The 21,652-nt window shown below is 32.5% G+C and overlaps 1 protein-coding gene across 2 annotated transcripts in view; it reads left to right on the top strand.

Moving 5' to 3' along the window:
• LOC109819966 (GTP-binding protein At3g49725, chloroplastic) overlaps window positions 8,272-21,652 on the top strand; it is a 24,527-nt gene continuing 11,146 nt past the window's right edge. For both annotated transcript variants that reach the window (XM_020385983.1, XM_020385984.1), the window contains exons 1-10: window positions 8,272-8,746; window positions 10,474-10,538; window positions 12,443-12,505; window positions 12,609-12,811; window positions 13,776-13,844; window positions 16,453-16,597; window positions 16,787-16,842; window positions 16,988-17,038; window positions 17,125-17,179; window positions 17,270-17,326. In XM_020385983.1, the coding sequence (XP_020241572.1) occupies window positions 8,290-8,746; window positions 10,474-10,538; window positions 12,443-12,505; window positions 12,609-12,811; window positions 13,776-13,844; window positions 16,453-16,597; window positions 16,787-16,842; window positions 16,988-17,038; window positions 17,125-17,179; window positions 17,270-17,326 (1,221 nt within the window). In that variant the 5' untranslated portion in view covers window positions 8,272-8,289. The remainder of the gene's footprint in view (window positions 8,747-10,473; window positions 10,539-12,442; window positions 12,506-12,608; window positions 12,812-13,775; window positions 13,845-16,452; window positions 16,598-16,786; window positions 16,843-16,987; window positions 17,039-17,124; window positions 17,180-17,269; window positions 17,327-21,652) is intronic.

The following is a 21,652-nucleotide window of genomic DNA, read 5'->3' as shown; positions in this document are numbered from 1 at the left end:
GTAACCTTAACAATTAAACCCGTAACCTTAACAATTAAACCCGTAACCTTAACAATTAAACCGTAACCTAAACAATTAATAAACCGTAACCGTAACAATTAAACCCGTAACCTTAACAATTAAACTCGTAACCTTAACAATTAAACCCGTAACCTTAACAATTAAACCCGTAACCTTAACAACAAATCCGTAACCTACACAACAAACCCATAACCTTAACAACAAACCCTTAACCTTAACAACCAACCCGTAACCTTAACAATCAATGCATAACCTTTACAACCAACCATTATCCTTAACAACGAATATTCTAAAAATACAAAAAGAATAAAAAACAAAAATAATAAAATAATAATCCTCTTTAATCATTTAAATATCATCAAAGAAACATCATGATAGAGAGAGAGAGAGAGAGAGAAGAGAGAGGATTCATAACCTTAACAATTGACCCGTAACATTAACAATTATTTCGTAACCTTAACAATTAACCCGTAACTTTAACAATCTCCCAATGCAAACAACCAAAATAATAAAAAACAAAAATAATAAAATAATTCCCATCAATCATTTCAACTATCATCTTAGTACATCATGATAAAGAGAGAGAGAAAACAAAAATAATAAAATAATCATCATCATATTTTAATAAAAAAAAGAAAGAGAGAGAGAGAGAGAGGATTCATTACCTTAACAATTGACCCGTAACATTAACAATTAACTCGTAACCTTAACAATTAACCTATAACTTTAACAATCTCCCAATACAAACAAACAAAATAATAAAAAACAAAAATAATAAAATAATCCTCATCAATTATTTCAACTATCATCTCAGTACATCATGATAAAGAGAGAGAGAAAATAAAAATAATAAAATAATCATCATCATATTTTAATAAAAAAAGAAAGAGAGAGAGAAGGGTATTATGGTCTTCACATGTTTTAATATCTTGGGTTTTGTGTTTTGGAGGCTCAGAGAACAGAATCTTTATTTTTGGGGGTAAAACACCCGTTGACAAAGTCTTGGGGGTGGGAAGCACGTTTCCTTAGCTTTTAGGGGCTGGAAGCATTTTTTCCTATTTTTTATAATCTAGCAAGGAATCGAACTCAAGAGTGTGTGAGCCATATTGCAACCTTCTAGCCCTCCGGATCATTTGCAGTGGGTCCTTTGATCTATAAGTTTAAGTACCTAACTACCAATTGTTGTTTGTTACTTTGTTTGTATTTTAAATGAATTTAGAAAGGAAAGTGATAGCTCAATGGTTAATTTAAGATTGAAAATAGTTCTTCTTTTTGAAGTAATACTAAAAATATCATTTGTTAGGCAATGTTCGACAAACTCATTAAACAAGGCAAGAGAAGACAACGGTGGTCCAAACTATTAGTCTGAATTTGACATAATTTTGGGATAAGACATGAACTAGTTTTGATAGGTTAAATTTTAGCCTTAAAGTAGTTCTTTTTTGATCCTAACCCCTGCTTGATTTACTTATGAGCTCAGCTAGTTTAGAAGAAAAGCAGTTTCATCCACATTTTGCCAAACAAATCCTTACGGTCTGTACTTTAATCCAGGCCATTATAATTTATAAGGGTTCGATCTCAAAATCCCCTTTTAATATTTAATCCCAAAAAACGATCTATTTTGCACTTAATTTCAAAAACATTTCCGAAACTTCACGGGAGTTCTACTCCTGTGAAGTTTAGCAGTTTTTTAACAATCTGCTAAAACTTTACTGGAGTTCAACTCCCGTGAAGTTTTATTGGTTAAACAAACTTCACGGGAGTTGAACTCCCGTGAAGTTTGTAACATACCAAAAACTCCACGGGAGTTGAACTCCCGTGGAGTTTTAGTTCATTTTCCAGAGAGCCAACTCTCGGAAAATTTTTGACTGAAACTCCACGGGAGTTCAACTCCTGTGGAGTTGTAGACGCCTATTTAAGGCCCAGCCCCGTATTCACCCATCCCGCACCCCTCCTCACATGTTCCCAAACCGAAAACCCTAACCTCTCTTCAACGGTCCCCACCGCCACCAACTCCGCCACCGACGGTCCCCACCGTCATCGCCGAATCCCCCCCGGGTGGCGGTCATCATCCTCACCGAAGTCATCATCCTCTCTCACTCGTTCCCAAACCGAAACCCTAACCCTCTCTTCACCGTTACCCACCACCACCAACCCCCAGCGTCGCTGGTCCCCACCGCTGTCGCCGAAGTCCTCGTCGCCGGCGGTCATCATCCTCACTAAAGTAGATCGTTCTCGCCGCCGTCATCGCGGAGATCACCAGAAATTAGGAAAATTTTAAGGTAAAATCTTTTTGAAAAATTTTCCTCCTAAATTCTTGTATATTCTCACTATATCATGATGATTACTTGGAAAAAATTAGATTTTAGAAATTACTTGTGAATTATTTTTGTGAAGAAAATTTAAATAATTTTGTGTATTTAGAGGGGAAATTATCAAAAAATGTAAATGTTAGTTTTACTACATATGTTTGATATTGATATATGAATTTGGTTAAAATTATGGGTTTCTAAAATTGATAAGATAGGATTTAATGGTAAGTAACATTTTTTAAAGTTTTTTCGTGTAATATTGATCGTGAATTTTTTACTCTTCAGAGGTAATGATGAACGATCTAATCGTAATTCTTTGTTCATATGATGGGAAGATTAATTCTCTCGAAAATAATATGCCCGTTTATGAAGGAGGTGTGACGAGATCGTTGTTCATAACAAAATCGTGTACTTTCGATGAATTGGTTAATGAATTACACAAACTTACATTAACCAACTCACGTGGGTATCACCTCAATGTTATTTGCAATTATCCTGTTACGGGGAACAGAACAAGCGGCATTCAAATATCAAGTGACTATGATATGAGTCTCATTGGAGTGTTACACGGCGAGGGGCGTTCGGTAGAATTGTTAATTAAAAAACATCAGAGAAATTTGGGCAAATCGTTGAATAACGACGGAATGTACTCCCGCATGTTGGAGGACCTTAAAGTTGACTCCGTCGGCTTTTTATCTCCGCAACAAGATGAAGGTTGGACACAATCACAATACATGAGCGGTCTTTCGATGGTAGGCACTTCAAATGCTTTCGATACTAATATAGTTTTATGTGGGTAGATCCTCTACACTAATAGAAAGGTGGTCAATAGATCATTACTATTTCATAATCACTAATTTGTCCGCTGGATAATTATGGTTTCATCTAAATCTAGTAATCATAACATTCCCCTGAATTGCAGCTTTTTCTAATCTATACTCGAAGAAAAATAACAATCATCTATTAAAGAAATCAATAGTTGTGATAATAGTAGTGATTTCTCCACCAATTTTCAACAATGGAGATTTCTTAAAATGCATAGAGCAGAGCAGGTGCTTAAGGATATTTGTCTCTTCATATCCTCTCAATTAGGTAGTGGAGCTTTGGTTTATTATTATTATTATGTTTTGCGCTGCTTGCGAGACTGGGCTTAGATGGACATCTGCCGCTTAGCTACTTTACGTTAATATATGGGGCCGGGACAACTTCTTAATCATACTCCCTTTAAAAGCACGAGTTCGGAAAATCTTTTTTAGACAAATATACCCCTTTATAGTTTGAACTATCTTATCTATAATCAAATCCTAATTTTCAATGGTCAATATTACCCTTCACTATTTTGAATATTTTATTTATATCTTAATCTATCCTAAGCATAGTCATATCTTATCCTAATCCTATGTGAACCATGTTTAGCTTAACAATTTAAAAAAACTAATATTAATAAAATATATAAAACATAAAAATGATATTAGTTTGTTAAGATAAAGAAATTACAAGTAGATAACATATTATAATACATGAAGTATTACAAAAAAAACCATAAAAAGTTTTAAAATTACAGAAAAGACCCTGAAAAGTTTAAAATTATAAAACTCATCCAAATGTCTCAAAACTTAAAATAAAAAACATAAAATTAAAAAATTAACATCAGTTTGCAAAGAATTTAAAATTTACAGTTAACACCTCAATGTCTCAAAAATTATAGAAACACCCTCAAAAGTTTAAATTACAGACAAGCACATTAAAATTCTAAAATTTTAAAACTTACAAACAACACAGATGAATTCAAGAGATTACCATGATACACCTAAAATTTTTGACATTTAAATTTAAATTTTTTAATTAACATCCTCAATATCTCAAAAATTATAGAAACACCTTTAAAAGTTCAAATTAAAAAAGCCACCCTAAAATTCTAAAATTTGTAAATAAAATAAGATGAATTCAAGATATTACCCTTAGACACCTAAAAATTTAAAATTTGCCAAAATTAACCTCAAAATTTTTAAAAAACCACTTCAAAATTTAAAAATCGTAAAAAAAAACTCTAAATTTTCAAAAATTTTAACTAGCACACATCAAATTCGTCGATTGGTAGACCGCTATATATATATATATATATATATATATTAAAATTTCTAATTTAGGGATTTACTATCCATTTTCAGCATCTAAGAATAGTCTAAGTTGATACTGGTAAACAAAAACAATAAGAATTGATTAAAAACATCCGGTTAATGGATAAAATTTTTAAAAATATTATAGATTAAAAATTATCGGCACTATATAAATTAAAGTAATTTCATATAATTTTAGTAATAAGTTGGGGTAGCCAAAATACATTCGTAACATTAATTGATAGATGTTTAAATCCATAGAAATGATAAAACACTATAATATTATACCTTAGCATTAATTGATTTTAATTTAGAAACTTTAATCTTTGACGTTAATAATATTTATAGGGTAAAAGAATACAAGGAATTACATATGGAGAAACTATTAGAATATTTAGAGATAACTTTAAAAGAATTGAGTTATTTCCATTGCAAATGGGAAAGTGATGGAAATAAATCTAAAATTCAGAAAACGTCAATGAATCACTTGAATTGGCATTAACATAAGACATATCTATTAATGAAGCACTGAATGAGTTACATTAAAAAATAATTTAATAACTTTATCCTAATCAAAGAAAAAATCTCCATGGAAGACATAAGAAAAATTAGTAAGTATTCATAAATTCCATACTGTGTTCTTCAAATTAAATATTAATATTATAATCTAAGAGAAATTGGTAATGAATAATGCAGGTATTTAGTTTAGATCTTTATGGAAAATGACAGGGATAGAGCAAAGGTAATATTATTGAAATAACAGAAATTCTTATTGGATGCACATCAGAAGAATTCATTTTAGAGGAAAATAAAGAGATAGCTTCTAATTTATTTAAGTAATAAATTAGGAACACAAAGAATTTTATATATATGAAATTAATATTTATTCTCATTGAAATAGAAAAAAAATCAAAGTCTATATTTTGAGCAGTTTGTGTTGAACATCATAAGTACATTTGACTTCTTTGTAAAGTTAAATGAGATGATAAAAAATTAACGAGCCCAGGAAAGATAATAGCATAAAAACTATAAAATTAGCCTGATGTCACAATTGATGTAGATGATGAAGACAATACTCTAGAATTGTCCGAGAAATGATAAATGATAAACCTGAAGAATGATTGATCTTAACTCAATAAAAAATAAAATTGAAGAAAAATAAAAACAATATTTTATGAATATTTTATAGAATAGTTTAATTATTTTAAGTGAAATTAGAAATCTTTAGAATGGAGTTTCATGAATTTTTTTCAGTACTTTTATATTCTTATGTGGATGTTTTTATCATATAAAAGTATACTAGAGTTAGCATTAATCTTTAATTTATATTTTTTTATGAAGTCTATCAATGATTATGAATAAACTTCATATTCTCTTTTGCATCGTTTTAACATACTTTAAATCAATCATTTTGCCATATTGATTTTAAATATTCACCTTCCTTGTATAACACTATTTTAATATTTTTCACTTTGCAATGCTATACTTTCTCAAATAAAGCTTAGTTTCATATCGGTCAAAAATAATATGAAAATTAAAATTATTTTAAAATTATATTTGTTTTTTGTCAATTCAAATATCAACATGAAATTTTAAATTGGGTGTATCTCATTTAAACAAACATAAAAAAATAATCGGGATGTAAGAGTTTAAAGAAAAAAATAAGCACAAACTGCTAAAAATACTTAATCATGGTATTAAATCACGTGCATTGCACGTGTGTAAAAACTAGTAAGGAGAAAAAGCACGAGCTCAGGAGACAAAAACATTGCGTGTTTTTTTAAACACTTTTGGCAAATCACTCATTATCTATTGTTCAACTTTTATGGTGAACCAAGTAATTTTTTGGGTACTTGAGGGGCACCAAAGACTACGGTATCGTTCAATTGACATACCAGCAGATGCCTCCACATAAAACCATAATTGGGTTGAGGTATAGAGAACTGGGTAGAGTATCCTTAATGCAGAATAAAGAATTCAAGGGATGCTGCACGTTAATTCAGATTTGGTCATGGGAGTGCATTCTGTTGGCAGACCGACTTTACTTGTGCACCGCGACTTACATGGACAGTTTCCTTTGACATACATGTATAATTGTCCATACAATTTTATTCAACTGAATTTAAACTCATATATTATTTATGCCAAATAGGTATAACGTGTGGTACGCTAACTACAAACCAGCGACGCGACATCGTGAGTTTTACCGAAATGAGCTTGATGTCCTCCAACACGAACAGGTAAATATAAAACTCGATTCATCATGAATATTATAGTTTTGTTGTTGATACTGATAAATGTTTTATCTTATTTCAGTTCAAGTGGAGACCCTATTCATCGCCAGAGCTCGATATGCATACTCTTGCACCTATCTATCGAGATAGTCCCGACTTGTGGAGAGCCAGAGTTCCATTGATCTGTTGGGAGATTGTGGAAATGCATGTTCCCGACTGTGTGCTACGGCAATTTCTACTCTCTCAGCATGTGCTAGAGCCTGTTGAGTAGATCGATCGTCGGCGACGACCTACATCACACCGTACCAACTGGGCCGTAGTTCGTGCCGTCTACATAGACAGGTGGACTCACATGTGAGATTTCATACACGATACAAGAGACACAGCTGTTGACTATACCGCGTATATGCGTTGGTATTGGGATATCACACGTAGATGGATCACGCGTGACCCAAAAGCCAACAGCTGGACACATGCCACGCCCACCGATAGATAGTTACATCCCTAGTGGGATGATCGAGAGAGATTATGTAAGTTTCTAAGCAACATTGTAACATTTTTATTGAGTTAGTACTTAATAAATTGTTTACCTCGCAGATCCGTGCTTTTGATAGCATTGAGGTGATATTGATGCGTACATGCCTGAGATTCAGGATTCGGTGGCGTTAGGACTCCTCAGCAGGATCAAGAAGACAAAACCGGATACTTCGCATGCTGATGGAGCCAGCACTTCGCATGCTGATGTAGCCGGTGCTTCGTAGCCTTAGAGGAAGGAGAGGATTTATTTTTTGGGTTGTATGTGAGCTTATTTTGTCAAAATTTGTAACTTTTATGAATTTTCAAATACTATACTTTTTGTGGATCAATTGTTGTTTATATATGTACTCTTTGTGAATATTGTTTGATTCGTGTTTAATTCATGGTAGAATTATGTATATATTGTTGTAATTCACTGTATATGAGATCAATTATTATTAACAGGTAAATATAACGTATATGAGGTACGTTATGTACAGAACATGCATAGGCTGTTGTGCATGTTTTTTAAAACCTGCAACTCCACTGGAGTTGAACTCTCGTGGAGTTGCAGTCAAATATTTTCCGAGAGTTGGCTCTCTGGAAATTGGACTGAAACACCACGGGAGTTCAACTCCCGTGAAGTTTTTGGTATGTTACAAACTTCTCGGGAGTTAAACTCCCGTGAAGTTTGTTCAACAAATACAACTTCACGGGAGTTCAACTTCCGTGAAGTTTGTTCAATCAACAAAACTTTACGGGAGTTCAACTTCCGTGAAGTTTGTTCAATCAACAAAACTTCACGGGAGTTCAACTCCCGTGAAGTTTTAGCAGATTGTTAAAAATATGCTAAACTTCATGAGAGTTGAACTCCCGTGAAGTTTCGGATTTTAAAAAAAAAAACTAATCTGGTTTCAGCGCCAGGGCTGAAACCAGGTCGGTTTTTGAAATTAAGTGTAAAAGAGGTCGATTTTTGGGATTAAATGTTGAAAGGGGTTGGTTTTGAAAATTTGTCCCAAAATATAATAACAATAATAATAAGACACCGATTGCATCTGACCCAGCTCCAGCAGCCCAGTCCCACAGATGAAGAAGGCCTCTCGCATTCTCCCGTCCAAAACACCAAAACCCCGGAGTTTGTTATCAGAGAAAGAAGACGCAGAAGAGAAAATGCTAAGAAGCATCCACAAAACCCTAAAAACCCCTCCTCCTCCGATCTCCCTCCGTCCCATCTCCTTCCCCTTCTCCTCCCGCAGTCGCCGCCGTCAAAATATCACCACGGACGGAGGTCACGCAGACAAGGCCGACAGTTCCTCCTCCTCCTCGTTATTCAACAGCGATCCAGAGGGCCCACCGAGGCTCTTCGTGGTCCAGCCCCGCCTCCGCCCTGAGCTTTACCTTCACTCCAAGCTCTCCGAGGCTCTCAACCTCGCCAACTCTCTCGAGGAGCAGAGGGATGGATTCTACGCGGAGGACTCTGCGTCCAAGGAGGTGCCGCCACATCTCGTCGTTCAGGATCCCAGCTCCAGATCCCTGAGGGCTGGTCAGTTCTCAGAAATCCCAACTTCCTCAGAAATGATAACTTTGTACATGTTGCTTACATAGACATGTAAGATCAAAGTTTATGAATTTAATCCGCTAATTTAATAATTTTATGACTTTTATGAACTTGCCTTAACTGAGAGGGGTTGTGTGTGGATTCAATTTTGGGGGTTTATTCCTGTTTAAAAATTTATGTCTATATGCACTTTTCTACACTAAACAAACTAGAATAAATAAGCGGAAAAAAGAAAAAAAAAACGAACACATATTAGTGTTCATTTAAACAGCTGAGACTTGCCAGAATACAAGTACAGAGGAAACCAGGCAGAATACCTTATGCTTAGGCAGATACCCTTTTTTGGCTATAAAGTAGTTAGCGTGATGTGCCTGATGAACTACTCTTTTTATGCAGCTTGATGAGTTATCTATCTACAGCAGATTTATACTCGTCCTGTTTCATTCCGTTTGCTTTTGGTAGACGCAAGTTGAATGTCTCCATTATGGAACATTCTTTGGAACTAGACCACACTCTCAAAGATGTTTGCTGAAGGATAAATTCTTTAAAGGCTAAATAGCACTTAAATACCTTATAGTTTCACTCTTCTAGCACTTATAAACCTTCAATTGTACTTTGTAGCATTTATATACCCTTAGTTGGTTAAAATTGGCACTTTAATACCTTATATTTTACAAACGTGAAAATATTTATTCGAAAGTTCCCATGTAACATTCATATGTTAATTTTGGAGCTTTCTGACCATCAATATTTATTAAATTACTATTAAACCAACTCAAATTCTAATTTTAAATGCATCATAATTCTATTTCAAAAATAGAATTTTAAAAGATTTAACAATGAATTCAACAAAATTAATAGAGAAATAAATATAAGAGTAGCATATAAATATTATATGGGAACTTTTGAATAAAAATTATCATGTTTGCAAAACATTGAGTATCAATATGCCAATTTTGACCAACTTAGGGTATATAAATGTTACGAAATACAATTGAGGTATATAAGTGCTAATAGTGTGAAACTATAAGGTATTTAAGTGTCATTTAGCCTTTTTTAAAATAGACCCATTTAACAACTTATTCCCCAAAATTTTTCCTATTGAGATTTAATTTAAAAAATTGACCCGGGTTCAGCCACGTCAGCATCACTGGTTGAAATTGGGTCAATTTAAAAAAAAATAAAGTTTACTAATTAGATGGTGTGGCAACCCTGTCTAACTAGTGAAGAGCTAATTAAGTTCTTAAATATAAATGGGTTTTAGAAACCCGTGTATAAAATAGAGAACAAAAGGTTACGTTATTCAAAATACTCAGGGGGTTCCAACCCCTTCAATTTTGAACATGGCTCCAAATTGAACATAGTTCAAAATAGAAGGGGTTATTTAAAAAAAGGGGTTAGCAATCCTAACTATTTTGATTTCTATTCAAAATAAACGGGTTTGCCTAACCCGTTTGTTTTAATGATCTTCTAATTAGATGGAGTTGCCAATCCCGACGAATTAGAAAACATTATTTTTATTTAAATTGACCCTATTTCAACCCAGTGCTGTTGACGTGGTTGAAACTGAGTCGAATTTTATAAATAAAATTGAAGTGGGTCAAATTTTTGGAATAAGTTATAAAACGAGTCTATTCAAAAAGCTTGTCCTTTGCTAAACCAAATCTCTTGATGTAACTAGATTAATGGATTTTGCATTGTGCTTGTGGCAGATACATACTTTGGACCTGGAACTATGGAAAATATCAAAGTTCACTTAAGGGCATTGGAATCAAAGGTATGGTTTTCATCATTTGCAATTCTTGGTAGTGATCATTCATGCGATAGAGTTTTTGTTTCCCTATTATCAGTGTGTTTGGGAGATTGACTTAGGGAAGGGAAGGAAGGGGAAGGAAGGGGAAAAGTTCCCCTTCCCTTCCCCTTCGTTACACCCCAAATTGGGGTGTAAGATTTTGGCTCAAATTCTCCCCTCCCCCCTCCAATTCCCCTCCTCTACCCTTCTAAATGGAACTCCCAAACAAGATTAAAATTAGATTTCTCTTCCCCTCCCCCTCTCTACCCTCCACCTAAACAAGCCAATAAATAAAAAAAGGAACAAAAAGAGGATTTTGTTTTGAGATTTGGTGGGAACTCTCAAGAGAATGTTCACCAAAGGTTTTATTTGGAAGAACCTTCTTCTCCTTCCCTTCTGGCATGGTTGTCAAGCGGATGAAGTTGTCGGCCTTAGTAGATGTCGGTTGGTATGTCCTAAGGCTTGTCGCAAAACGATATGGTCTCAATATCCTTTTCCTCCTTTTGCGATTTCTAGGTGATATATTATGATTTTCATGTTATATCGTGTGACACTTGGCCAAAAAAAGTTACATAAATTTTGGAATGTCAATTTGAAGTTTTATTTGTTTTAAAATATTACTTTGAATTTATGCTTCAATTGAGGTCTAAACCAAACAAATATCTGTTTTTGTAAATAACTAGAAAGAAGAATTAGGGCTCAATTGAGACCATATTCTCTTGCAAGAGTTTTACAAATGATACCACCTTCTCCATAGCTTCATTCCTTGGTGCATGAAGTATGAAATGTACACTACATTATACGAGATGACACCACGATATTTATTAAATATCTCTGCCATATCCTTGCTATCCTCCATTCGGTTTAGAATTTTCCCATCTAACATGCTCCCAATATCCATCATTTATAATGCTTGTATTGGCAGATGAGATTAAAAGGAACTGTAGTCAAGAACTAAGTCTTTTGCTTGAATTAGGACTTTTGACTTTCCTCGTCTATTAGTTGCTTTCTTTCTTTTTTTAGGGTAAAGGTGGGAAGCCCCATCCTCTCTCCATGTAAATGCAAGGAAAATTCCTGATTTATTGGCGCTGCTCAAATCATGAATGTATGATTACTCTATCATATTCATCTAACCAAGTTGCCCGAGCTAGTTGTTTGCTGGTATCTTCTTGTTGTCTATTTCTTTACCATCAAGCATCGGTTGCTCTGTGCCCCTTCGTTGTATACCTTTTGACGTATAACCAAGGATGGATTCGTTCTGAATACGGCTCATATATGATACTTACCATATCCATATCCGCCTACCGATCACGGATACTGATACGGTTACGAATATACATCAATAAGGAAAATTCATATCCGTATCCACTAAAATCAGATATGGATATAAATATACATGTGGATGTATAAGTGGATATGCATGCGGGAAAAAATAGATATGAGAAAATTAGATATTGTTGAAAAAAATATAGACTATGTGGACAAAAGTGTTCTTTAATATGTTTGTTATTGTCTGAAAAGCTAAGATTAGAGATCTTGATCATCAAAAATTAATCTCAAATCCATAATCTAAGAAGTAAAACTATTGTAACAGTATGACCAATATGTATTTGGATGTTTCAGATATAGATCCAGATATTTCACTACAAAACCATATCTGTAACAATATCCTATCGGTTATGTATTTGAGTAACTATATTCGTATTCTAATGGACACAGTTACAGATATTTCCTCGGATATGGATACGGTTTGGCACCCCTACATATAAGTCTTTTAGTTGGTATAATTGCAGTAACCTGATTTATGCTTCTAAGCTTCAAACCTTTTTTTTTCCTTTCTCTTTCTTCTTTTGTTGCCTTGTTGGCAAACTGAATTGTGGTTTTAACAGGAAGGTCTGGATGCAGTTTTTGTTAACACGATTCTTTCTGGGATTCAGCAGCGTAATTTGGAGGCAAGTTCTATCAGTACATATGTTATCTGTGGGATTAGTACCTGTATGTATATGAACTAATGACTAACTGTTCTGTTGATCATCTATTTTCACCATTTGGCAGATGGCTTGGAAAAAACCAGTATTAGATCGTGTTGGCCTTATAATAGAGATATTCAACGCTCATGCTGAGACAAAAGAAGCAAAGCTACAGGCAGAATTAGCAGCTCTCATGTATAAGAGGAGTAGACTTGTGAGGGTGCGTGGTCCAGGTGGTCGCCTTACCTTTGGAACCAGTGGAGAGGCTGAAGTTGTTAGTGCCCGGGGGTGAGTTTGATGCATTTAATATCTACTTACTAGACAATTATCATCTATTTATTTTTTTCTTCAGTAACTGTTGTTCAAAGATAGCTTGTACATGTCACAGAAGCATCTAACATGCATAAATGAGAAGCAGATGCATATGTTCTATACCTAGGATTGATGTTATCTATTGGTTTAGAAAAAGTGCGCACAAGTTCAACTTATCCTCTATGGTTTTATTTAGCTGTGTGTTTTAGACTAGTGAGTTTATATGAGAATGGAAGAAGTTAAGGTATACATTCCCACAGATGCAACATGGAAAGGACTTGTCTCCTTGCTGAAGGATTTGGAAGCAAATCCTTCCAATTCAAGCTTGATGATAGAAAAACTAGAATATAAATCCAATCTGTTCACGCTGATCAGACTGTTTTAGCACTTAAATAAAAATTGAAGTATTTCAAGTTTTTGATGTCTTGGCATCTAGTAGGCATAAAATGATCAGCACTGAGAGTGGCTTCCTTAGCTTAATAGTCCGAAATATGTGAGACCTACCAAAAATTGGTGCGCAAGGATTGTAGATGTTTATTTCAGAATCAAACAGTTGGATCAGGACTTTGTACGTTCAAAACCATATATCCAAGCTGCATTCTATTTTCAGCCATTTATGTTGTGTCTGATTGATGTATGATAGAAAATATTCTCAAATACTTGGTATTTTGGGTACGACATAGAGTGGACCTTCCAATTGAATGGTCTACCATATGCTTTCAGAAATAGCCAAGTCTATCTTGAGCAACATACAAACCAGAATTATTATAACTCATTGTAATAATTCAATAGTATTCCTCATCATAAATCATTTTTAGCTAAAATAAATTGAGGCCTTTAAAATTTTGTCTACTCAGTCATTTGAAGGTAGAAGATTTTTTCTTTCCTTTTTGCCTTAAATTTGTGCCAGATATCTCACTGACAACATTTTATTCTTCAGGAGAGGCAGTGGTGGGCGTGGTTTTATCAGTGGTGCTGGAGAAACTGAACTGCAGCTTCAACGCCGAAGGTATTTTTACTGCTTCTAGATAGTACCTGCTTGCAATCTGATTGTACATGCCTTATATTCTGTTTGTCTAGTATAGTCTGCCAAATATAATATTGGTATGCACAAGTAATTTGAAGATTTCCATAATACATCTATTAGCTCATTTCATATTTGACTGAAATTCTTTGTGTGGAGCTATCTGGTAAAATTTAAAGGAAAGCAATAAAAAACAATTCGAGATAAACTGTTCTAGTATCTTGCAAGGCCTAGATGCTTAAAAGATCAGAGTTGTGTTTGCTTCATACACATGATATGATATGCAGCCCCACACCAATGCATAAAAAACATGAATAATGCACAACTTCAAATTTTTAGAAAATACCTGTATATATTCCTTAATTGTTGCAATAGCCAAAACTTCTTGGAAACTTAATTCTACTAGCTGATCAGACAGATGTTGGTTTCCTAGGAAGACGTGCTCATCTGGTTTAGTAAAACCCATCTTGCACGAGTAGGGGTAGAAGAGAGGAAATTTGTAGAGGAGTGGTACACTGACATGGTTGTATGTATATTTAACTTAACTAGTATAATGCACGTGCTTTGCACATGAATGTAGATGTTTTAAGTTTTAAAGTTTTTTATCAAATAGTTAAACTATGTGTTAATAAATAAAATTATATGATAAGATTGCTTAAAAAGAACTATATAAATTAATTATTATTGTGTAGTTATTGTAATTGAATGTTTTTCTTATAACGATTCGTCTAGTGCTAACTTTTTTTTAAATAATTCCCCAAATCTAAGATTATTCTTAAATGATGCCAAATTTATAAGTTCTCGTAAATATGCCCTTCCAACTTGAAAGTTGTTAACTTAATTCTAAATTAACTAAGTTGCATTAATCTTGCTAGCTTTTTCCTGATGTTTCCTACATGGTTACACTTAATACCTGCAACATATTGCAGTAGTTACTTCTCATTATAATTATTTAATAGGGTAAATTACACTAAACCTTTATAAACTTTTCGCCCCTATGAACTTTCAAAATCACACTAAACCCCTAATGACTTTTCTGTTTCAAAGAAAACCCTCAATAACTTTCTAAATTTTGCAGATAACCTTTATAAATTAGAACCAGAAAATGGTGTAAAAAGGCATTTTGAAAGTCGTTGGAGGTTTGGTGTAATTTATTTAAAAGATATTGGGGCTTTCTACAAAAGTTATTAGGGGTTTAGTGTGATTTCGAAAGTTCATAGGGTCTATTTGCTACAAATGCTAAAAGTTCGTGGGGGTTGACTGTAGTTTACCTTATTTTATATTAAAATTCTTAGTTCAAGTAATAATATTAAAATAATTATACTATATTTATACTATACAATATTTATCTAATTTAGTTTTTTAATTATGCACTTAAATAATTTAGTACTATAAATATTTTATAAATTTTTATTATACTATCATTAACAATCATAGTACTATTATTAATATCAAATAATTTATTTAAAAGGTTAGCTTTCAATAATTACCAAGTATAGATTATTCAGTATCATGTAATAATCTTTGATCAAATACTCAAAAAATAATCTTAAATTATTTATTCAATTTATGTAATAATCTAATACTAAATAAATAGTGTAATTCATAATTTATGTGATGTTATTAAAATAATTACACTATTTATGCGATTAAATATTTATTCTATTTATTTTATTGATCAATAGATTATAGTATAATTCTTAATAGTATTTAGTAATATATTATTCTTTATATCCTATTATTTTAATTATTTTATTATAATTTATAAATAATTATTATAATAATTTAAGTTAATTGGTTACTACTAATAATTGTGTATACTTATTTTGTAAATTATTTTATTATATTATTTTTAAACAATTAGTAGTTATAATATTATTGATAATTATAATTATTTAGGAAGGTGAGGAGGTTCATAATTAATAAGTTATATTTATTTAATGATTGATTAATTAGAGATAATGACATAGCTAGAATTTATCAAAATTTGAGAGGGAAAAAAAAATTAAAAGTTTTAACACCCCAGTCCTTTTTTTATAATAGTATAGATAGTTTACGTGAGATCAGTATTGTTTTTTTCATTCAAATGTTATGAGAATCAAAATTTATGTTTCTTTATTATGTACATTAGAAATCGGAAACTCTCATTTTTGAACTAGATATGCATACAAATCCTCTAAAATCATTATTCTAGACTAGGTATCTGCTGAAATTAACTGAACCCTTCAACAAGTTCTAGAAAGTGGATGTGAAGTTAAAGCATGTAGTATACACGTGTGAAATGTATTCATATATTCAAGGAGTGTCCATAATACTATTATAGGAAGTATCGCGTATGGGTACAACTTCATGATAGAAGTGTCCATGCAACATAGAGTAAAACCATCTTACAATATAGCACCTTAAATAAGTTATTCATGGAGGTTCTCACATAAGAGTTTGCTATTTATTTCAAACAGTTAACTTGATGTGCCATTAAAAAAAAGCAATTATAAATTCTGTTTCTGCATAGATGTTTAAGGTGCTTCTTTCTTGTGTGTTGTTTGGTGCTCAACTGTCTCAATCATTTTCTTTCATTCTTTTATTCTTTTAGAATTCATGAGAGACGGAACTATTTACTATCACAAATTGAAGACGTTCGCCGAACTCGTGCTATACAACGGTCTGCTCGAAAAAGGCATGGTGATTCACATGGCAAAGGCCTGGCCACAGTTGGTATTGTGGGTTATACAAATGCTGTATGTAGTTTCCCCAGAAATTTGTACTATTCATAGTTAGTAGTACAGTTATTTTAGGTTATAATGCAAGGTCTTTTGTTTTCCTTTTATGAACTCAAGCACATTTTTGGCTATGCTGCTGAGAATCTCATTAGCTTTTTCTGTCCTGACATCCAAATTTTGATATAAGTATATATTTATATACTGCAGGGGAAGTCGACTCTAGCCAGCACCCTTTCAAAAAGTGATGTATATAGTGATGACAGGTACTTCTTTAACCACAATCCATATTTCCTTAAGAAATCCTAATTGAGGCATGGTTCTGTTGCTCAGAAGTACTATGAAGTTACAACAGTTGAATGTGTGATTTATAATGTTTTCTTTCGAACCACTGCATGAGTTATCTCGCAGATTATTTGCAACAGTGGATCCTCGACTAAGAAGGGTAATTCTGCCATCAGGGTAACTCTCTAGAAGGCCTTTTAATTATTTTTATTTCTTATCTTATTTTNCTTAGGAAGGCTTTTATAGTCCGATGCTGTGTTCAGGAGGAAAGTACTTCTTAGCGATACTGTAGGATTTATTTCAGACTTGCCTATACAGGTAATCTGAAGACCTTTCATTTAACATTATCTTTAAAAAAATTCTCCATAATTTTTTCTTCAATGACGCTTGATAATAACTTATTTGCAGTTAGTAGAAGCATTTCGCGCCACCCTCGAAGAAGTTGTAGAAGCTGACCTGCTAGTGGTACGTGGATAAAAACTTACATTGTGAGTTAAAATACTAAAGTGAGGGTTTGGTATACAGATTCTTAGGTTGATGCGTGCTTTAAGTGTCTGCATGGACAGAACAAGACATGATTATGATTTGCCACCGCACCTTGGGGTATTATACTTGTGTTAACTGGGTAATCAGAGATAGGGGTGGTAAACGATCGAATCGAATCGAATACTAAGATGTTCGTATTTGTATTTGTTTAAAATTATCGAATTCGAATCTGGACTCTAAAATTCATATATCTAGTTTTTCGAATTCGAACTCGAATACTTGGTATTTGATAAATATTCATGAATATTCACGAATACTTATCGAATATCAAAGTATATTTATTCCGCTAAAGAATTTGATTTTCAAATAGTATTTGAATTCATAAATAAAATTTATTCCTTTATAATATATGATGTATATATATTTAAATCAAAATTTTAATTAGAAAACAGATTTAAGATTATTTAAGTCTTAAAATCAGGATATAAAGCTCAAGTAGAAATGGTATGTAGGTTAAAAATATGACATCATATGTGCAATAATACAAGTAATATGATGTGATCAAATTTTAAACGAATATTTAATAGACAAACGAATCGAATATACATCTGGTTAAATTCTATTCGTTAGTAAACTCGAATACTAAAAAATATTTGTTTAGTGGTAAATGAACTACCGAATCGAATATGACCGAATACTTTTTCGAACAATTATCGAACTATTTGTTAATTATTTGGTTCATTTCCACCCCTAATCAGAGAGGATGTTTTTGTCTCTCTCTCTCTCTCTCTCTCCCCTCTCAAGACTTATTAATAGCATTAGGATTACAACATAATTTGACGCTAATATCAATGTGAGACTAAACTAAATACAGGGAAAGACTCTCAACACTCCGCCTCAGAATGAGCAAATATATTATAACAAATAAAGATCACTCGTGCTCTCACAAGATATTTTGTAAGAATATCTGCAAACTGATGCTCTGAAGAAAAATGTTTGGCACTAATGATCCCGTTCTCTATCTTCTCACGATTCTAGTGACAATCAATCTCTATGTGATTTGTCTTCTCATGAAATTTTGGATTCTCAGCTATGTGAATGACATCGTTATGGTCTCCATATAAGTTCATTGAACATTTAGATGGAAAACCAATTTCTCCCTATATATCTCTTAACCCAGATAAGCTCAAAGGTTAGTTTGCCGTGGCTTGGTATTCGGATTCAGCTATAGATCGAGAAACTACACTGTGCTTGTTGCTCTTCCTAGAAACTAGATTTCCTCTACGAATACACAATATCCTATGGTTGATCTTTTATCTGCTAGAGATCATGCCCAATCTACATTCAAGAAAAAAATAAATTTATCATAATAGATGAGTACATCCCTACTAGTTTAACATCTACTCATCTATATCACTATCATTTGTAACTCTTTTCGAAATAATTTATTATAGATTTACAGTTAAAAAATAAAAGTTACAAATTACAAATGGCTAAATAGCATTTAAGTACCTTATAGTTTCACTCTCTTAGCACTTATATACCCCCAGTTGTATTTCCTAGCATTTATATACCTTGAGTTGGTCAAAATTGGCACGTTAATACCCTATGTTTTGCTAACGTAAAAATTTCTATTTAAAAGTTCCCATTAAATATTTATATGCTATTCTTATAACTTTCTCTCTAATAAGTTTGTTGAATGTATTGTTAAATCTTTCGAACTTCTATTTTTGAAATACAATTGTGATACATTTAAATTATAATTTGGGTAGGTTTAATAGTAATGTAATCAATATAAACGATTAAAAAGCTCTAAAATGAGCATATGAATATTATATGAAAACTTTCGGATAAAATTTTTTATGTTTGTAAAATATAGGGTATTAACTTATAATTTTTGACCAACAAAGGGTATATAAATGCTACAAAATACAACTGAGGTATATAAACGCTAAAGGAGTGAAACTATAAGGTATTTAAGTGCTATTTAGCCAAATACAAATTGTTTTTCTAATTTTTATCTCCAATCGTCAACTCTTAAGTCTATCGTCAATGCTAGCTATCCAGTCCATGCATTGAGTTCTCTTCTCGTACCTCCACCGATCTTGTAGGATATGAAACTGTTAGCAAGTCATGAGTTATGATGGAAAATATAGGATATGAAACTGTTCATATACTTCTCACCATTGCAAAATATCAAAATCAACATTATTTTGAGGTTTAACTAAAGGTGCAACTAAATATTGTTCAATTTTAGAAATTTTCCTTGATAATAATCCTGATCTAGATCCACGACTATTACCAGTTAGCCTCTCTATCATCGATTGCCTATCAAATAGCTTACTTTTGCCTCGTCTTAAGCTTGTAGAAGCTGTAGGTTGAGGTGTACTTACACCATATCTATCTGCATACTCATCAAATAATCTTTGAAGATAATATTTAATAGTGTTATGATGAATAAAAACCATAATAGTCTAACCACTACTATTATCATGTTTTTATACAAAGAATTTAACAAACTTTGAAGGTCAATATCCTTCAGGCATGGATCAATAAGAATTCCCCAAACCAAAAATAATAGAAATATTTTTAAAATACTTATTAAATTTACTTTCCATTCAAACATCATGTTTGAAAAATAATTATCCATGCGATAAGTATTAAAAAAAGTTTAAATATTTAAAACTTGTAAAGCAGCTTAAGTAATAGTTGAATTATAACAATCAGATAATAACATAGTAACTTTATAAAAAACTTGTAGCATCTCTTTTACACAACTTATAATTACCTATTCATCATTAGTTGTTCCGTACATATTACCAGAGCTAGAACTAGAAGTATAAAAAATAATAAAATTATTTATAATTTCTTTATATTTTATTGCTATATTTAACATTGCATAAGCAGAGTTTCACATGTGACCAACATCTTTTGGAATTAACCTAAGTTTTAAATTTTTCTTCTACACAATTATTCCCATCTTTTAAGTCACTATTCAGAAGTATTATGAGCATAAGTTATAACCCTAAGATTTTCTATCATTAGTTTAATTTCATTAAATGCACTTTGAACAATTAGATTTAAAATATGACACATGGATCTAATATGAAAAATATCATCTCGGCATGGTAATAGGAAAGATGATTTGATATGATTTATAGCTACATTATTATTACTTGTATTATCTAGTGAAAGAGAACATATTTTTTCAGGAATTTCTAATTTTGAACGTTCTTCCATTATTAAATTTGCAACATTTACACCAGTGTGAATCTTCAATGAAATAAAAAAAATAACTCTTTTAAATATTTGTCATCATGCTAGTGGGCATACATAAGTAACTAGTTTGTGCTCTAGATGTCCAAATATCAGAAGCTAGAGAAAATTTATAGTTTAAGCTTTGAAAAGAAGAAATTGTTTCTTCTTGATAATATTTTAAAATATCATGTTGACAAGATTGATGAGAAAATTTTTAAAATACGGGATCAAAATCATCTCTAATCATATCTTCAAATTCATCTTCTCCTAATTTACAAGAATGGTTTTAAAGAACAATAAACCCGATGGTGCATTTCCTAACTTTAATTGTGTTATAGTTCCATGAACTAAGGTTATCGGAAGTAAATGATTGAGAGAGTAGAGATTGACAGATGTCTCCTTGAGACGTTGCCTGCGCTCTATTGTATTTTTTTAAATGGTGTTTGAGGTGGTTGGTGCCGCTTTTATGATGAGCATGAAAGATATGACCACATAACTCATATTTGGCCTGTTAGGTGTGAAGCTTGCCGTGTTGATCCTTGGTGACTCTATCTTCTAAAGAAATTTCACATATCGGATCTTGACCTTTTAGGAGCTCTAGGTGTTAGATCATTGCCACTGGATTCGGGATTAACATCGGTAGGAGTAGTTGTAGGAGTAGTGGGATTCATTACGGTGTCGGGATTTGGATTTTGCCCTTCATAATCAGAGGAGAATGCTACTGGAATTAGAAAGTTAGAGAGTATTGAAGAGTATAAGAGAGAATAAGAGAGTATAATACTGTATTAGAGAGAATAAGAGAGTATTAGAGAAAAGTAGATGAGTTTTGGATAACAAAATAAATGATAACCCATCTATTTATAAAGGTAGCCCTCTAGCAAAATGATCAAAATACCCTCAAATTTTAGTTTTTTGATCTTTTTGGGGGTATTTTGATCATTTGACCAAAATAGCCGTTATTAGCTATTTTATTAGCTCGAATTGGATAGGGTCTAGGCCAGGCCAAACCCTATCCAACGGCTAGAAAACTAGCTGTTGGGCAGGACC

Source organism: Asparagus officinalis, chromosome 8 (assembly GCF_001876935.1).
Source record: "Asparagus officinalis chromosome 8, Aspof.V1, whole genome shotgun sequence".
In the NCBI taxonomy this organism is placed as follows: domain Eukaryota; kingdom Viridiplantae; phylum Streptophyta; class Magnoliopsida; order Asparagales; family Asparagaceae; genus Asparagus; species Asparagus officinalis.
The sequence above is the reverse complement of the archived record's forward strand: the minus strand, read 5'-3'. Positions and strand labels throughout refer to the sequence as shown.